Source organism: Sorex fumeus, unplaced genomic scaffold (assembly GCF_029834395.1).
Source record: "Sorex fumeus unplaced genomic scaffold, SorFum_2.1 ptg000014l, whole genome shotgun sequence".
NCBI lineage: Eukaryota > Metazoa > Chordata > Mammalia > Eulipotyphla > Soricidae > Sorex > Sorex fumeus.
In genome coordinates this window covers 24053960-24071064 of record NW_026606071.1, presented here as the reverse complement: position 1 = coordinate 24071064, position 17105 = coordinate 24053960, and the positions used below count along the sequence as shown (strand labels likewise).

Genomic DNA, 17105 nt, shown 5'->3' with positions numbered 1-17105 from the left:
GATGTTTTTCTGGGCCATCGTGGTGGTGCTTGAGTTACTTCCAGCCTGTTGCTCAGGAATTGGTGCCAGTATGCCCAGGAGCCATGCAGTGCTAGGGATCTAACCCAGACCTCCTGCATGCAGACCATGTGCTTAGCCCTTTGAGCTTTCTCCCTACCCCAAAGAGCCCTAACTCTCTTTTTTCAGCTTGTAGATGTCCTAGTCTGTTATTTCTTCAGAGAAGATGTCTGCCTCTTTTCTCTGTCTCTCCCTCTGGAACCCCTTTGTGAATGTTCCTTCTGATGATGTCTCATATATCTCTTACATTTTGTTTTGTGGGGTTATATTGCTTACATCGGGGGTGGGGGGATTTGGCTGCACCTGTTGCTCCTCAGGGGCTATTCCTGGCCCTATGCTTTGGAGTCACTTCTGGTGATGCTTATGGGACTATATGCAATGCCAGGAATTGAACCCAGGCTGGGCACATATATGCAAGGCAAGCACCGTACCCTTATGCTCTGTCTCTGCTCCCACCCCCATTATTTACATATATATAATATATATTTTTTGCTGATCCTTTGGAGGTGCTTATCACTACTTTTTTAATTGAATCACCACTGTGAATAACAGATATTTTTGAGTGTTTCAGGTGCATATTGTTCCAGCAGCAGTCCCTTCACCAGTGTCCGCTACCAGTATAACCCTTATCTTCCCAGTCCCTGTCCCAGTGGCAAGCTTCCTACTAAAGACCAGTTCTCCTGCTCTTTGTTTCTGTTGCAGTTGGACATTTGATATTGCCCTATGAAGTCTCTCTATATCCTATATATGAGAGATCATTTTGAGTGTGTTCCTCTCCCTATGACTTATTTTACACTCAACATGATACTCTCCAGATCTATCCCCGTTAGAGCAAATTCCATGACTTTATCTTTTCTTAGAGCCAAGTAGTATTTTATTATTTATATTTGCCAAAAGCACAGTGCAAAAGACATCTGCACTCCCGTGTTCATTGCAGCACTGTAGACAATAGCAAAAATATGGAAACAACCCAGATGCCCGTGAACACATGACTGGATAAAGAAACTATGGTACATATGCATTTATTTTCAAGTTCATTGGCTTGTCAACTTTTCCCATAATCATAACCCCCTCCTCTGTACTGTATTCTGTGACCTGGATTTTCTCAGGCTTTTTCTCTTTCCTTTGTTGTTTTTTTTCTAGTGATCTTACTTCAGTGAGCATCACTAATGAGGACTATTACTTGAAAATCTTACTGAGGTGTATTGTATAGTTGTTTTCCCAGAAGTTCTTTCCAAGCTGCTGTCATGATTCAGTCAGTGTGGGTGTGTTCTTCCATGTCCCCATTATGTCTGGTGATCCTCAGGGACTTGTGTTTGAGTGAGACGAGGTGGTGGCCAGGGGATTACCAATAGAGTACTTGGAGACCCCTGTGTGCCAGGTTCAAGAGGGCCTAGTTGTCAATTGGAATTTAATTCCTGACATTGTTTGGTTCCATGAACAATGCACTGCTGGAAGGAATCCCTGAGTACTTTCGGGTGTGATCCAAAACAATTTATTACCTTTTCCTTCCCATTTTGTTGTAATAGCCTGAGATATGACATACTTGGTTTTTGGCCTGGGCCCTCCCAGGCCAAAACATACAGCTCTGCTACAATTGAACATCAGTGTAAGTGGGACAGGGCCTGGATTAAAGTCACTACTTCACACTTGCAAAGCAAGTACTTACCGCTGAGCCACCTGGGCTTCTTTCATTCTCTTTTGCCTTTTTTGACTGTATTTATAAGGTGTTTTTTCCCCTCCTCTGAGCACCTGAAGTTTGGAGGGAGGGTGGGAGGGTTGGGTCATATCCTCTAGTACTCAGGTATTATTTCTGGCTTTGCTTAGTAGTTATCTGTAGCAGTGCATGTAGAGGCCTGGTTTCCTGGTTTGATCTAACTAGATTGGCCATGTGTAGGGCAGGTGCCTTACCTCTGTACTATCTCTGGCACTCTTTTTTTTTTTTTTTTTTTAAACCTTCTGTATATCTAACAAAGCTTGTACTCCTCCAGCCTGTTGAACTATCTCTCTGGTCCTTGGTACATACTTTAAATGGCTTTTTTTTTTTAAAGGCCAAGGATGGTGCCAGAGAGATTGTATAGAGAGCAGGGCACTGATTTGCCCGTGGCTCACCCAGATTCCATACCCAGAATTCCACATGGTCCCATGTGTCCTGGTAGGAGTAATCCCTGAGTGCAGAGCCAGGAGTAAGCCCTGAGCACTACCGGCTATGGCCGAAAACAAAATGGAAAAACAGCACCACAATTAAGTTAATAATGCTGAAAAGGGTAAGAGAAGGTCTCTGGCAGCATGGAATGGAAACGAGACTAATTTTTTTATAATGAAAACACTGCAACTTGATTAAAAATTAATATTTGTTTTATAGGATTGCAAGCCAGGTAGCTGCTTTGGATCTTGGCTATAAACCTGGGGTGGAAGCTATTCGGAAGAACCCTCCCAAAGTGCTATTTTTGCTGGGAGCAGATGGAGGCTGTATCACTCGACAGGATTTGCCAAAGGATTGTTTCATTATTTATCAAGGTAAGTAGTACCTGTGACTCAGGATAAGAATAGAACATTGTGTATATTAAAAACTGTATGGCAGTTAGGAGGCAGTGTATTTTACATATGCATACCAGCCTTATAAAAAATCAAATCATGTTGGGACTGCAGAGATAGTGTAGCAGGTGAACTGCTTACTTTTGAGTCCAGCCCACATTTGATCTTGGGCATCCCAGATGGACCTTTGAGCCTGCCAGGAGTGATTCCTGAACACAAAGCCAGGAGTAGCCACTGAGCCCTACCTGGTGTGGCCCAAAAAAAAGGCGGGGGGGGGGGGGGAGTTGGAGAAATACTGCAAGGGTAAAGCACTTGCCTTTCATGCAGCCAGCCTGTTTTCGATCTTGGCACCAGATATCCCTGAGCACCACTGTTGTGGCCCCCAGACAAAGATAATTCTGTTATTGAGTTACTAATTTTCAGTGTACTATTTTCTATACTTTTCCATTTTTTTCCTTTTGAATCTAGTCTGTTTACTTTTCACGCTACCATTTCAGCCTACTAAATTTCATTAGTGTACATCTGCAATTTCCATACTATAATTATCAAGAGAAATAATAAACCTAGTGGACCACTATAGTGTGTGTGTGATCATCTGCATATTTGTGTTTTTGCCTCCCCCCTCCCCAGTTTTTATAAATTGGGGCCAGAGAAATAACTCAGGTGGCTGAGTACATGTTTTGCATGGTCATCCCCTGAGGACCAATAGAATCTACCTCTCAGTAGAGTCAGAAGTAGCTTCTGAGGAACACTGGGTGTGATCGAGCAAAACAGAACCCCCCCAACCCCCAAAATGCTTGCTTTAACAGTAATTTTTTGGGGAAAGGTAGTTCTGAGCAAAATAAGCTTTAATTTTTTAATCCAAATATTTCATCATTACTTTGGAGAGTGTAATGGGGCCTTACTCTTGGCATTGCCCAGGGGATTGTATTAGTTTATTTTTTAAAGTGTGTGTGTGTGTGTGTGTGTGTGCGCGCGCGCGCGTGCACACATACACACATATGTATATTTATTTTATTTGGGAGTAGAGTAAGGGCTACACCCAGCCTTGCTGAGAGCTCACTGCTGGATCTGCACTCGGACCATATGGGATATAAGAGTCAGGGGATACTTCCAAGGGTTGGAGCACGTGCTACTTCTGGGTTTGATTTCCTGGCACCGTGTGTTTCCCCTAGCACTGAACCAGAAATAGGCCTTGGGCATCTCTAGGTGTAGCCCAAAGACAGAAAAGCAATTTAAGATGGATGATTACTATATTTGCATATATGAATCACTTTTTACTAAAATGTATTTTTCCTCTCATTAGGACATCATGGTGATGTGGGAGCTCCAATAGCTGATGTTATTCTCCCAGGAGCTGCTTACACAGAGAAATCGGCTACTTATGTCAATACCGAGGGCCGAGCCCAGCAAACTAAAGTAGCAGTGACGCCTCCTGGCTTGGCAAGAGAAGACTGGAAAATTATAAGAGCCCTATCTGAGGTATTTGTTCTTAGTGAGGCTGCTAAAAGGATGTTGATACATTGGCTTGATTGATTTTTCACCGTAAAGAAAAGTTCAAGCCTGAAAGGCAGAGATGTTTGAATAATGTAAGGAAAACAGGAATTTGAAATTTTTATTTTTGATTTTTGTACCCAAAAATACGGTGGGTTTTTTTTTTTTTTTTTTTTTGCTTTTTGGGTCACACCCAGCAATGCTCAGGGGTTACTCCTGGCTTTGCATTCAGAAATTACTCCTGGCGATGCTTGGGGGACCATATGGGATGCCAGGGATCGAACCCGGGTCGGCTGCGTGCAAGGCAAACGCCCTACCCGCTGTGCTGTCACTCCAGCCCCCCAAAATACTTTTTTTCACTTTTCCATAAAATGAAGCATAGTGAGGTATAAAGTAATTAGATATAATTGTCTGCTGATTTTGTATACTACCAGTGGTAGGTTAGCAGAAATGTTTAGGTACAGTATAGCATTTTCTCCTTAATCATTTATTTCATAATCAGTCCTTTTTGTCCCCTTAGTGCTTGAGAGTTAACCCTGGTATTGCTATGGTGACCTCATGGTGCTGGAAAATAGGGATCAAACTATCAAACCTGGGGCACTGTCTCCCTGAGTTGTCTATCTCATTTGTTTATTTAGGTATATATGTATATGTTTGCTGGCAGTTGAAATCAGGTCTCAGGCATGCAGGGAAAGTGCATTTTTGCTGCCGAGCCATATTCCCAGCCACTATCAGTCTGTTTTTTTAATGATGACTAATGTATATTTATGAATTATTTTTGACAATTCCGTTTCTGTATGTATGTATTTATGTATATACATGCTTAAGAACACAAGTTCATTTTAAAAAGTAGTATTGCATTGTTTTGCCCAATTATATATAATTTGAAATTTCTTTCTGAGTACTGAAGCTTTATCGATTACTGATACCTGATTTTTAACAGATTGCAGGCCTTACTCTTCCATATGATACTCTTGATCAAGTCAGAAATAGATTGGAAGAAGTCTCTCCTAATCTTGTTCGATATGATGATATTGAAGGGGCTAATTATTTCCAGCAAGCAAATGAGCTCTCCAAGGTAAAAAAAAAAAATAATGCTTGTATGTGTAACTTACTGATTTATTTATTTTATTGAACCACTGTGAGATACACCATTGTTGATGATGGATTTCAGTCATAAAATGTTCAAACACCCATCCCTTTACCAGTGTACATTTTCCACCAATCATGTCCCCCAGTTCCCTCTTCCTCCACCCCTGGATAATTATTTTGAATGATCTAAGAAAGGGAGGGCTCTGGGAGGGGGTGAGGGTGGCCTCCAGGAGTTTGTTTGCTGTAGTTCGAAGCCTTTCTGAGGGAGAACCTTCATATTCTGAGGGCAAGGCCAGATGGAAGAAAGCCCTGTATCTATCCCTGGCCACTTTCTACCTATATATGTAATTTTTATAGTGACGTGTCCACCAGAATAGCTATCTGTACTCCTGTTTAGCCCTTCTTTTTTTTTTTTTTTTTTTTTTTTTTACAGCTAGTGAACCAGCAACTTCTTGCTGATCCTCTTGTTCCACCTCAGCTAACTATAAAAGACTTCTACATGACAGGTAAGTGATTAAAAGTATGGAAGATATGAAAGAATTCGGTCAGATAATTGAGAATTATGAATTATAAATCCAACCTGTTAGTGGTCCTTGAAAATTTTCAACTATTTGAGTTTATGTAATTGACATTTTTAAATTTTGCTCTTGGGCTGGAGAGATAGCACAGCGGGTAGGGCATTTGCCTTGCACGCGGCCAACCTGGGTTCAATTCCCAGCATCGCATATGGTCCCCTGAGCACCGCCAGGAGTAACTCCTGAGTGCAGAGCCAGGAGTAACCCTGTGCTTCGCCAGGTGTGACCCAAAAAGCAAAAATAAATAAATAAATTTTGCTCTTAATTTTTGTTTTTGAAATGTAAGCATAGTTTGAAAATCCAAGAGTAGTTAAAGGATTTTATGTAAAATTGCTTATAAAGTCACTCTGTGTAGAAATTCTGAGAGAAATTTTCTCAGTGGCAGTTGACTGAAGACTGCTGAGAACTCTAATACAATCAAATATTTGAATGTGAAACTCTTAAACAGTTCTTCTGATATGAATTGTTAGGAATGTTTTTAAGGAATCCAGTTTGTTGTGTCTTGGACCACACACAGCTGTGCTCAGGACTTACTCCTGGCAGTGCTCAGGAGACCATATGTAATCTTGGGATAGAGCCAGCTTGTTTATATGAAGAGCACATTCCAGTCTGTTGGAATTCTCTCTGGCCCAGGAATTTGTTTATGGGATTTCTTTTATTTTTCCTCAGGTTTTAAAACATTTTTCATATTAAATTTCTTTTCCTATTTTGTTTAAACACTGTGGTTTACGAAGTTGCTTGTGATGCATTTGTTACATACACAGTCAGTATTCCAGCACCTCTGTGATGTTCCCTTCGCCATTATCTTGGGTCCCAGATAATTCTATATATTGCTTGTTACCACTAAATTACTAATAGAATGATCAAAAAGTACTTAAGTAAAAGAAAATTTGTGAAAATTGTTGTTTTTCACCAGAGGGACATTAGTTCTTTTCTGAAGGTTTACTAAGCTGTTGTTGGTTGAGGCGGTTTTTAGCAGTTGAGCTTAGTTGGCTCCTATGTTACCTTCCCATCCAATCTGGTGTGCCCCTAAGTATTGTAGAATTTGAAGATGTTGCGTGGCCATGTCCGTGGCCTCATGCTCCAGAGAATCTAGAATATTTCATTGGGCAGTGAGCTTACATGGACGTGGAGGTGGAACGTGGGTGTGGCTTCCGGGATTTCTAGAAGTATGGGGAGGTGGGGCAGAGGTCACCCACCACCACTCTGATAACACCCAGAGATTTCAGCCAAAAAAACCCAGTGTACCTGAAATTTTTGTCATTTTGGAATCTCTTTAGAGCTCAGTTGTGAAGTGCTAAAGTCCAGCCATAGGCCTGATGGCTGGGGACTGGTATTCAGTAAAGTTTTGCAGCTATTGGATCTCTTTTGTGATTTAATTAGGAGTCTTGGAACAGGGCCAGTAGATGAGCTTACATAGCATTGGGATATGGGTGTGCTTTGATGAAGTTTTTATCCGAGTACTCTTAAGGAAGATTTTTAGGTATTTTGTAAGTTATATTCATTGTAGAACATATGGCTAAGCTGAAAAGAACAATTTAAAATTCTGTGATCCCACTACTCAGAAATAACTGTATTTGATTTTTTCCTTTCCCCTACATATATTATTTATTTAAACAAACAATCAGTAAGCCTTTTCAGGGGCCAGAGAGAGAGAGAGTACATGTGGTAGGGCGCTTGGCCTTGAATATGGTTGATTCTGGTTTGATTCCCAGCACCTCATATTTTCCCAAGTACCACTAGGGTTTACTTCTGAGCACAAAGGCAGGAATAAACCTTAAGTACTGTCAGATGTAGCTCAATCCCTCCTCCCACAAACAGAACAAAAAGATTATTCGTTTACTTTTTTTGGTAATGATTTTATTGAAATGTTTACACAGCATAAAAATTACCCATGACAGGGGACTGGAGTGATAGCACAGTGGGTAGGGTGTTTGCACTCAGCCGACCCGGGTTCGATTGCCAGCATCCTGTATAGTCCCCTGAGCACCACCAGGAGTGACTCCTGAGTGCAGAGCCAGGAGTAATGCCTGTGTATCGCCAGGTGTGACCCAGAAGGCACTGTCACTGTCCTCCCGTTGTTCATCGATTTTGCTCTAGCGGGCCCAGTAACATCTACATGTGACAATTATTACTGTGTTTGGCATATCGAATAAGTCACTGGTAGCTTGCCAGGCTTTGCTGTGCGAGCGAATTACTCTTGGTAGCTTGCCGGGCTCTCTGAAAGGGGCAGAGGAATTGAACTCGGGTTGCCCATGTTGGCGGCTTGCAAGCAAACACCCTACCTGCTGTGCTATCACTCTAGCCCAACCAAAAGGCAAAAAATAAAAAATTTTTAAAAAACTACCCATGAAATAAATGATTCAGTGGGATTTAATGCACATGCTGTTTTGTAATTTTTTTCTTCAGTAACATATTTCCTTTTCTGACCTTAATGCTTGAGTAGGGTGGGGGGCATGCCCAGTTGTTCTCAGGATTATTTTCAAGCAGCTGACTTGGGTATGATCCCCTCACCCCAATATGGTCTCCTGAGTTCTGCCAGCTGTGCCCTCCTACCCTGCAAAAAAATAGTGGCTATGTGGCTTAGCAGTACAGTACATGCCTTGCATGTGTGAGAGCTGGTACAAGCTAAAAGGGAAGTTAACAAAGTACTTAACTTCTTATCCTGTTGGTTGAATTCACTGGTAATTTATTTATGGGTGCATAAAATTTTATAGTACCTATATTTGTTCTTGATTATGTTCCAACAAGGAAATTTCACCATGTTATTTTGTGAAATTGTATTACCAAAATGCACGTTTTCTTGCTGTCTTTCAGATTCCATTAGCAGAGCCTCACAGACAATGGCCAAATGTGTCAAAGCTGTTACAGAGGGTGCCCAGGCTGTAGAAGAACCATCCATATGCTGAAAAATCTATTTGGAACCCAGTTTTGCTACAAATAATTAATGGACAATTATGTAGAGTGATTGTTCAGAGGTTTATCTCCTTAAAAATAACCTCAATGATGTACTATTTAAGATCCTACCATGCTTATTTGAAATTACTGCAGTTATCAAAGAATTTTGAGATTTCAAACACATGTATGTATTGTGTGAGCATTGTTGAATGTTTCAATAAATGTGTATACTGATAGTTTAAAAGCATTGATTACTACATTTTTTTTTTCTTTTTGGGTTATACCTGGCGATTCTCAAGGGGTTCTGCACTCAGAAATTACTCCTGGCAGTGCTCAGGGAACCATATGGGATGCTGGGATTGAACCCAGGCAAGGCAAATGCCCTACCTGCTGTACTATCCAGCCTCAAAGAAAATTTCTTTAAATGAGAATTTGTATTTGTCTTTATAGATCATTTATCTTTATAAAATGAATGAAACAAGAGCTTACTAAATTTAGTCTTCAAGAGCACCATTAGGATGATCTACTTTATTCTACTCTTTCTGGGCATTTAAGCATATATTACACTGATTTAAATAGATTGTATACATTACATACATGTAATCACATGTCAGCAATCAGTCTTTGACAACTGTAATTCAGCATTTTCAGTGTGCTAAGTACTCTGGTTGTACATACACCATTGTATTTTGTCTTTTCCTAGTATTACCTAGTATTTTGTTTTACATAAAAAATGAAAGCGGGATCCAAGCCAGGCCTTTGACCAAGATTTTAAGTAGCTTATCCAAAGCCAGGTAGCAAAAATGTCAGACACAGATCTTAGTTCTTTTGACTCCCAAGTCCCTGGGTCCTTGAGTCCTCTGTTTTTTTTGTTGTTGTTGTTTTGTTTTTTAACACTTGGAACTCCAACCCTTAATTGTATTTAAGGAGAAAGGAAAATGACCAGTAATTACACGCACAGTACAACAGAATTAGTTCTTGCTGCATAGGAAAAAAGGGTATGTACAAGTGATACTTGAATTATGCCTGAACATACCTCCCATACATCTGTGTATAGTGCCCTTTAAATTTCAAGAAGTCATTGTATCATGTCCAACACACTTGAATTATAGGGCCAGCAACGTAGCTCAAGTGGTAAAGCACATATCTAGTATGTGTGAAGTCCTGACTTAAGTGCCTTGTGCCCCAAAGCCCCCTGAGAACTGTTGGTTGTGAACCCTATTTTAAAAAATGAAGAACCTACATACAAGTGAGATTATACCTTATTTGTCTTCTCTTTCCATACTGATATTCTACCATAACAATCCATGATGTCACAAATTCCAAGATTTTATTCTTTCTTATATTTATGTAATATGTTATATATAGTAATTATAGTGGTATATAGTTCTTAATCGTGAATGTGATGTATATGTCACAGCTTCTTTACTCATTCATCCATCGCTGGACATTAGGATTGATTCTATAAAGAACATGGGGCTTATATCTTTTTCAGTTGTGCTCCCCCATTCTGTCGCTACCCCCACAGACCCACCCCACCCCCCACATAGTGTACCTTGGAAAAAAAAAGAAACTAAATTGCTAAATAATATCCACAGTTCTACTTTGAAATGTTTTGGTTTTGCTTAGGGGCCATGCCTAATGCCGCTCAGGATTTATTTCTGGCTATGCACCTAGGGATCACTTCTGATAGGGTACAGGGAATCAAACCCAGGTTGGCTGCATGCAAGGCAAGTGCTGTTACCTGCTGTACTGTCACTCTGGCGCTATTTTTACATACTTGGTTATGTTTTGGGGCCACATCACAGAGCACAGGGGTTGCTCCTACTGATACTCAGTAGTCAGTGCCAGGGATCCAAGCCAGGCCTTTGACATGCAAGGCATGGCATAGGCCCTTTGAGTTATCTCCACCTTCCTAATTTAAAAAAAAAATTTTTTTATTAGAGAATCACCGTGAGGTACAGTTAAAGACTTAAAAACTTTCATGCTTGCGTGTCAGTCATACAATGATCGAGTACCATCCCTCCACCTGTGCCTATTTTCCACCACCAATGATCCTAGCATCCCTCCCACTACCCTCACCCAGTCCCCTCCGCCCCACCCACCTCTGTGGCGGGGCATTCCTTTGTGCTCTCTCTCTCCTTTTGGGTGTTGTGGTTTGCAATAGAGGTAGTAAGTGGCCATCATGTTCGGTCTATAGTCTACTTTCAGCCCGCATCTCCCATCCCAAGCAGGCCTTCCTAGCACCCTTTACTTGGTGATGCCTTCCTTATCTGAGCTGCCTTTCCCCCCAGCATGTGAGGCTGGCTTCTAAGCTGTGGAGTAATCCTCCTGGTACTTATTTCTACTATTCTTGTCCACCCTCCTGTTTTTAACTCTTTGAGAAATTTTCAAACTTTTTCGTAGTAACTAATTTATGTTGCAAGGAATCAGGACAATTCTAAGGATTGAAGGATTGTGAATGATAACATTTTCAAACCAAGTGTTCTTAGGTGAAAAATGCAATCTGAAGAAACTTAAGGGTTATACCATTAGACTGGACCTAAAAAAGTACGATTAAAACTTTAAATATGTTTTCATAGAACGTTGCTAACGGGCTGGAGAAATAGTACAGCAGATAAGGTGCTTCCCTAGCAAACACTGGACCCATTCAGTCCTCGGGCACCACATATGTTCCCAAGAACCACCAGGAGTGAACCCAGAGAGCAGAGGCAGGAATAAGCTCTAAGTACAGCCAGGTGTGGCCCCAAAACAAACAGAAAGCAGTGCTAACAATATATATTAAGACCTAAGAAAAATGATACTTGGAAACACACAAAAGACTCAAGAAATGTCAAATAATTGCCCATGGTTGCAGAGACTAAAGATACGACAATTAGGGGCTGGAGACATGGTACAGTAGGAAAGATGCTTACCTTGCATGCTGCTGACCTGGGTTCAGTCGCAAGTATCCCTTGTGTTCCCCAAGCACTGCCCAGAAGTGAGTCCTGAGTGAAGAGCCAGGAGTAACCTCTGAGCATCTCCAGGTGTGACCCCAAGGTAAAAAAGATACAGGGCATTTGCCTTGCGCGCAGCCAGCCCGGCAAGCTACCGAAAGTTACCTCACCCGCACGGCAAAGCCTGGCAAGCTACCCGTGACGTAGTCAATATGCCAAACACGGTAACAAGAAGTCTCAAAAAAAATGGAGACGTTACTGGGCCCGCTCGAGCAAATCGATGAACAACGGGAGGACAGTGCAGTGCAGTGCTACAGTGCAATATAAAGATATGATAATATAATGGAGTATTTCTATTGCCCGGGTTGCTTCCTCCTCAGCCTACAAGGACCACCCCAAAACTAAATTTGAATGCGCATATATATAGATAGATAGATAGATAGATAGGTATCTCAAGAATTCATCTAAATATATTGTGAATCATTTTAAAAAAATCACATTATTACTGGGGCACATACATTATATGTGGGAGGCCAGGTTACATCCCTGGCATTGCATATGGGCCCCTAGGACATCCAGGTGCAATTTCCTGAGCACCAAGCTAGGAATAAACCCTGAGCACCTCTGGGCATGGGGGTGGGGGTGGGGGGTGGAATATATAGATATATATATATAAATGTATACACCTATATATATACACAAACATTATGCTTTCTTAACAATAAGGTAAAGGTAAAGGCCCTCCCGTTGATCGTCGATTTGCTCGAGCGGGCCCAGTAACGTCTCCATTGGAGACTTTGTTGTTACTGTGTCTGGCATATCGAATACTCTCGGTAGCTTGCCGGGCTCTCCGAGAGGGGCGGAGGAATCGAACTCGGGTCGGCCATGTTGGCCGCTTGTAAGGCGAACGCCCTACCCGCTGTGCTATCGCTATAAAATTATGTATTATTTTAATTGCAGAAACTGTTGAAATAATATTTGTCAGCCTTGGCTGATCTTGTTCCGTTTTGGAAGTTATTTATAAAAAATTTCTTTTAGCCAGACAGGTAGTATAGGAGTCCACCCAAGAGTCATGAGTGGCCAACCCCTCCCCACCCAAGAAAGGATTGCTTATCTGTAAAATAAAGATTAAAAATGATAAACATGATTTACATAGGGGCACTGGGTTCAGTCCTTGCACCATACGCTGCATCCCTGAACATGTTGGGGCAACCTCCAGTCACCCAGCGGGGAGTAGCCTCCAACCACCAATTTTAGCTCAACCTTATAAATTATAATTCCATAGGACTGGTGAAAATTAAAAAGTCTGTAAAATTCTTGATACATAGTATACGCTCAATGTGTTCTAATAGTCATTATAGAAAAACACACATTCAAGATTCTGCTGGTAAGTTTTAGAATGATCTTCATCCTAAAATTGAAAGTCGCTATTCCAAGTGAGGGAAATTGTATGTAAGATTACCACCTACTTATATTCTAAAAAATTGTAGAACTCAAAAAAAAAGGTATCCCCCCCCCCCTTTTTTTTTTTTTTTTTTTTTGGTTGGAGAAAGAGCACACCTGGCTGTGTTCAGGGTCAGGGCTTATTCCTATCTCTGTACTCAGTGATAATTCCTAGCAGTGCTCTGGAGACTATGGGATCGAACCTGGGTCAGCCATGTGCAAGGCAAGTCCCCTACCCACTGTTCTATCACTCTGGCTCCAGTATTCTGTTAAGAGCAGAGGAATTAATGGCTTGTTCAGTAGCAACACAATTGACAAAAACCTACTATAGACCACCTGCCATCTTATTAAAAGGAAGTATGTGAAATTCTTGTTTTTGTTTCGTGGTGCCAGGGATGAAACCTAGGGTCTCACACATGTAAGGGAAGTCTTTGCCACCAAGTCACGCCTCATCTTTGCTTACTTTATTGAAAATAGTTGGTCTTTTATTTTTTGGTTTGTTTTTTGGGGCCACACACTGCAATCCTCGGGGGTTACTCCTGGCTCTGCAATGAGGAATTCTGTACTTCTTTTGTAGAGAAGACATGCATGAAGGTTCAATGCCTGGAACCACTTGTCTGTCCCTGAGCAGCACCAGGAGTGACACCCCCACCCCAGCACTTAAACAGGAATAAATAGCCCCCAAGAAGGTGTAACCCAAAACACTAAAATCAAAACCAATTTCCAGGGGCCAGGGTAATAGTACAGAAGGTAGGGTTCTTGCTTTGCACACAGCCAACCCGGGTTAAATCCCAAGTATCCCATATGGTCCCCCAAGCACTACCAGGAATACTAAGCTGGCAGTACCACCTGGTGTGGTTGCCCCCCACCCCCAAAAAAACAGTGGTAACCAGGACCTAACAAAATTTTACTCAGGCCCAGAGTTACTTATCTGGGGAAATAGAAACACATGTTGTACAATATCCATTAAAATTTTAATGCATTTGGCGCATATGCTGCCTGAGCTCATGTGCTGCTTGCACCCATGTGGCCAAGCACATGTGGGCTGAGCACATGTGTCGCCTGTATCTCCCCTCTTGAGATGTATACTTTCATGCTTTCGTGTCTAATGCTAGGATGTGTGTAGGGGCTCTCTCCGTTCTTGGAGAAGCCTGCGTTCTCTCTTGAGTACACACTTTCTTGAGTACGTTACTCTCTCTCTCTCTCTCTCTTTCTCTTTCTCTCTCTCTCTCTCTCTCTCCCCCTCCACACCTTAAAAATCCTCCAAATAAAATCTGTTTCAAAAAGAAAATGTAATGCATTTTTGTAAGATTAGACAGTAATACATGGAAAGTATCATGTTAAGCGAAAAGAGTCAGAAAGAGAGGGATAGACATAAACAGATTGCATTCATCTGGGAGACATAAAGTAACAAAATAGGAGATTAATACCCAAGAATAGCCGAGATCAGTACCAGGAGGATTACTCCATGGCTTGGAGACCAGCCACACATGCAAGGGGGAAAAGGCAGCTCAGATAGAGAAGGGAGCACCAAATAAAGGGTGTTGGGAGGATCCTCCCAGGATGGGAGATATATGCTGAGACTGTAGACCGAACATGATTACCACTCAGTGCCTCTTTTGCAAACCACAACACCCAAAAGGAGAGAGAACAGAGACAGGGTGGGGGGGGGGGGGGGGGGGGGGAGGGATACTGGGATCCATGGTGGTGGGAAATGGGCACTGGTGGAGGGATGGGTATTTGATCATTGTATAATTGAAACCCAAGCACAAAAATTTGTGGGTCTACAACTGTACCTCATGGTGTCTCACTAATAAAAAAAATTTCTGTGACTAAGGTAACATTCACGATCCTCCCGTTGTTCATCGATTTGCTCAAGCGGGCCCAGTAGCGTCTCCATCATGAGACTTCTTGTTACTGTGTTTGGCATATCGAGTACATCACGTGTAGCTTGCCAGGCTCTGCCGTGCGGGCGAGATACTCTCCGCCCCCTCGGAGAGCCTGGCTAACTACTGAGAGTACCTCGCCCGCATGGCAAAGCCTGGCAAGCTACCTCTGATGTATTTGATATGCCAAAAACAGTAACAAGTCTCACAATTTGTTGTGAGACATTACTGGTGCCTGCTAAGCAAATCGGTGAACGGGAGGACAGTGCTACAGTGCTTAGTGCTAATCACAATTACCATAAATTATAATAGTTAATACTATATTATTTATTATTACAGTTCTTAATGATGTAATTAGTAATAATTAGCACAGCGGTAGGGCGTTCGCCTTACACGCGGCCAACATGGCCGGCCCGAGTTCGATTCCTCCGCCCCTCTCGGAGAGCCCGGCAAGCTACTGAGAGCATTCGATATGCCAGACACAGTAACAACAAAGTCTCCAATGGAGACGTTACTGGGCCCGCTCGAGCAAATCGACGATCAACGGGAGGGCCTTTACTTACTTACTTTACTATTCATAACAAGCAAAACAAAATAAGCTATTTAGATCAGGCTTTGGGGATAGGCTGGGGTGGTAGTGTGAAAATGCATAAGAATCCTGATGGGAAGGTGTAATTGTGGTGGGATTGGTATTGATACATTGAATGTAATAAATTATCGTGAATATCTTTACAAAAATAAAATAAAATTTAAAAAATATTTTAAATATTTTTAAATATTTAAATATTGCTGGAGTGATAGCACAGCGGGTAGGGCGTCTGCCTTGCACACAGCCAACATGGCCGACCCGAGTTCTATTCCTCCGCCCCTCTCGGAGAGCCCGGCAAGCTACCAACAGTATCTCGCCCGCACGGCAGAGCCTGGCAAGCTCCCCGTGACGTATTCGATATGCCAGACACAGTAACAACAAAGTCTCCAATGGAGACGTTACTGGGCCCGCTCGAGCAAATCGATGATCAATGGGAGGGCCTTTACTTTACTTTGCTTTACTATAATAGTTAATACTATATTATTTATTATAACAGTTCTTAATGATGTAATTAGTAATAATAATAACAAGTTAACTCTGTAGTTCAAGTACCATGAGGAAAGGAATTTAGGGCCGGGAAGATGCTCCTTTTGATATTAAGGCTGTGTGTAGTATGGTAGCACAATGATCCTCCCATTGTTCATCAATTTGCTCAAGCGGGCCCAGTAACATCTCCATTGTGAGACTTGTTGTTACTGTGTTTGGCATATTGAATATGTCACGAGTAGCTTGCCAGGCTTTGCTGTGCTTGCCGGGCTCTCCAAGAGGGGCAGAGGAATCCAACCCAGCTGGGCCAGGCTGGCTGCACGCAAGGCAAATGCCCTACCACTGTGCTATCGCTCCAAGGCTGTGTGTGTAGGTATGAATTTATATATTTGGGTTTGGGGGCCACACTTGGCAATGCTCCAAGGCTACTCCTGGCTCTTTGACCTAGGGTCTCTTCTGGTGGTAATGGGAACCAAAACTGAGTTTTCAGTATTCCAGTCCACTGAGCTATCAAGTCCTATTAAGGTTATTTATAGGGTGAAATGAGTCTTTGTCACGTTGCTTACAGATTGTTCAGACTGAATTGCCGTGGATTGGCTAGTATTTCTCAATATATTTAGTATCAAAGTTTTGGTATAATAATGGAAACCAAATGCGTCCAGCGTCTTCCATTTTCTTTTTTCTTCTTCTTCTTCTTCTTTTTTTTTTTTTTTTGCTTTTTGGGTCATACCTGGCAATGCACAGGGATTACTCCTGGCTCTGCACTCAGGAGTTACTCCTGGTGGTGCTCAGGGGACCATATGGGATGCTGGGAATTGAACCCGGGTCAGCCGCGTGCAAGGCAAACGCCCTACCCGCTGTACTATCTCTCCAGCCCCCCATTTTCTCTTTACAGAATTTACATTTGTGAAAATTAGTAAGCAGAAACCTCCCTTAAAAAATTTATGATTTTTGGGTCACACATAGAGGTGCTTAGGAAACCATATGTGGTGCCACCGATGGGACCCGGGTCATCGACATGTAAGGCAAGTGCCTTTCCACTCTACTATTGCTCCAGCCCCAGAAACCTCTTTTAAATGAGGTTGGTAAGTTAGAAAATTTCCATCAATGA

The 17105-nt window shown here is 42.0% G+C and overlaps 1 protein-coding gene across 1 annotated transcript in view; it reads left to right on the top strand.

Annotated features, from left to right (window-relative positions):
• The window catches only part of NDUFS1 (NADH:ubiquinone oxidoreductase core subunit S1), a 35148-nt gene extending 26253 nt beyond the window's left edge, over positions 1-8895 (top strand). Inside the window, exons 15-19 of the mRNA XM_056111608.1 lie at positions 2423-2577; positions 3902-4077; positions 5033-5167; positions 5615-5687; positions 8574-8895. Coding sequence (XP_055967583.1) covers positions 2423-2577; positions 3902-4077; positions 5033-5167; positions 5615-5687; positions 8574-8665 — 631 coding nt within the window. The 3' untranslated portion in view covers positions 8666-8895. The remainder of the gene's footprint in view (positions 1-2422; positions 2578-3901; positions 4078-5032; positions 5168-5614; positions 5688-8573) is intronic.
• Positions 8896-17105: the final 8210 nt, after the last annotated feature.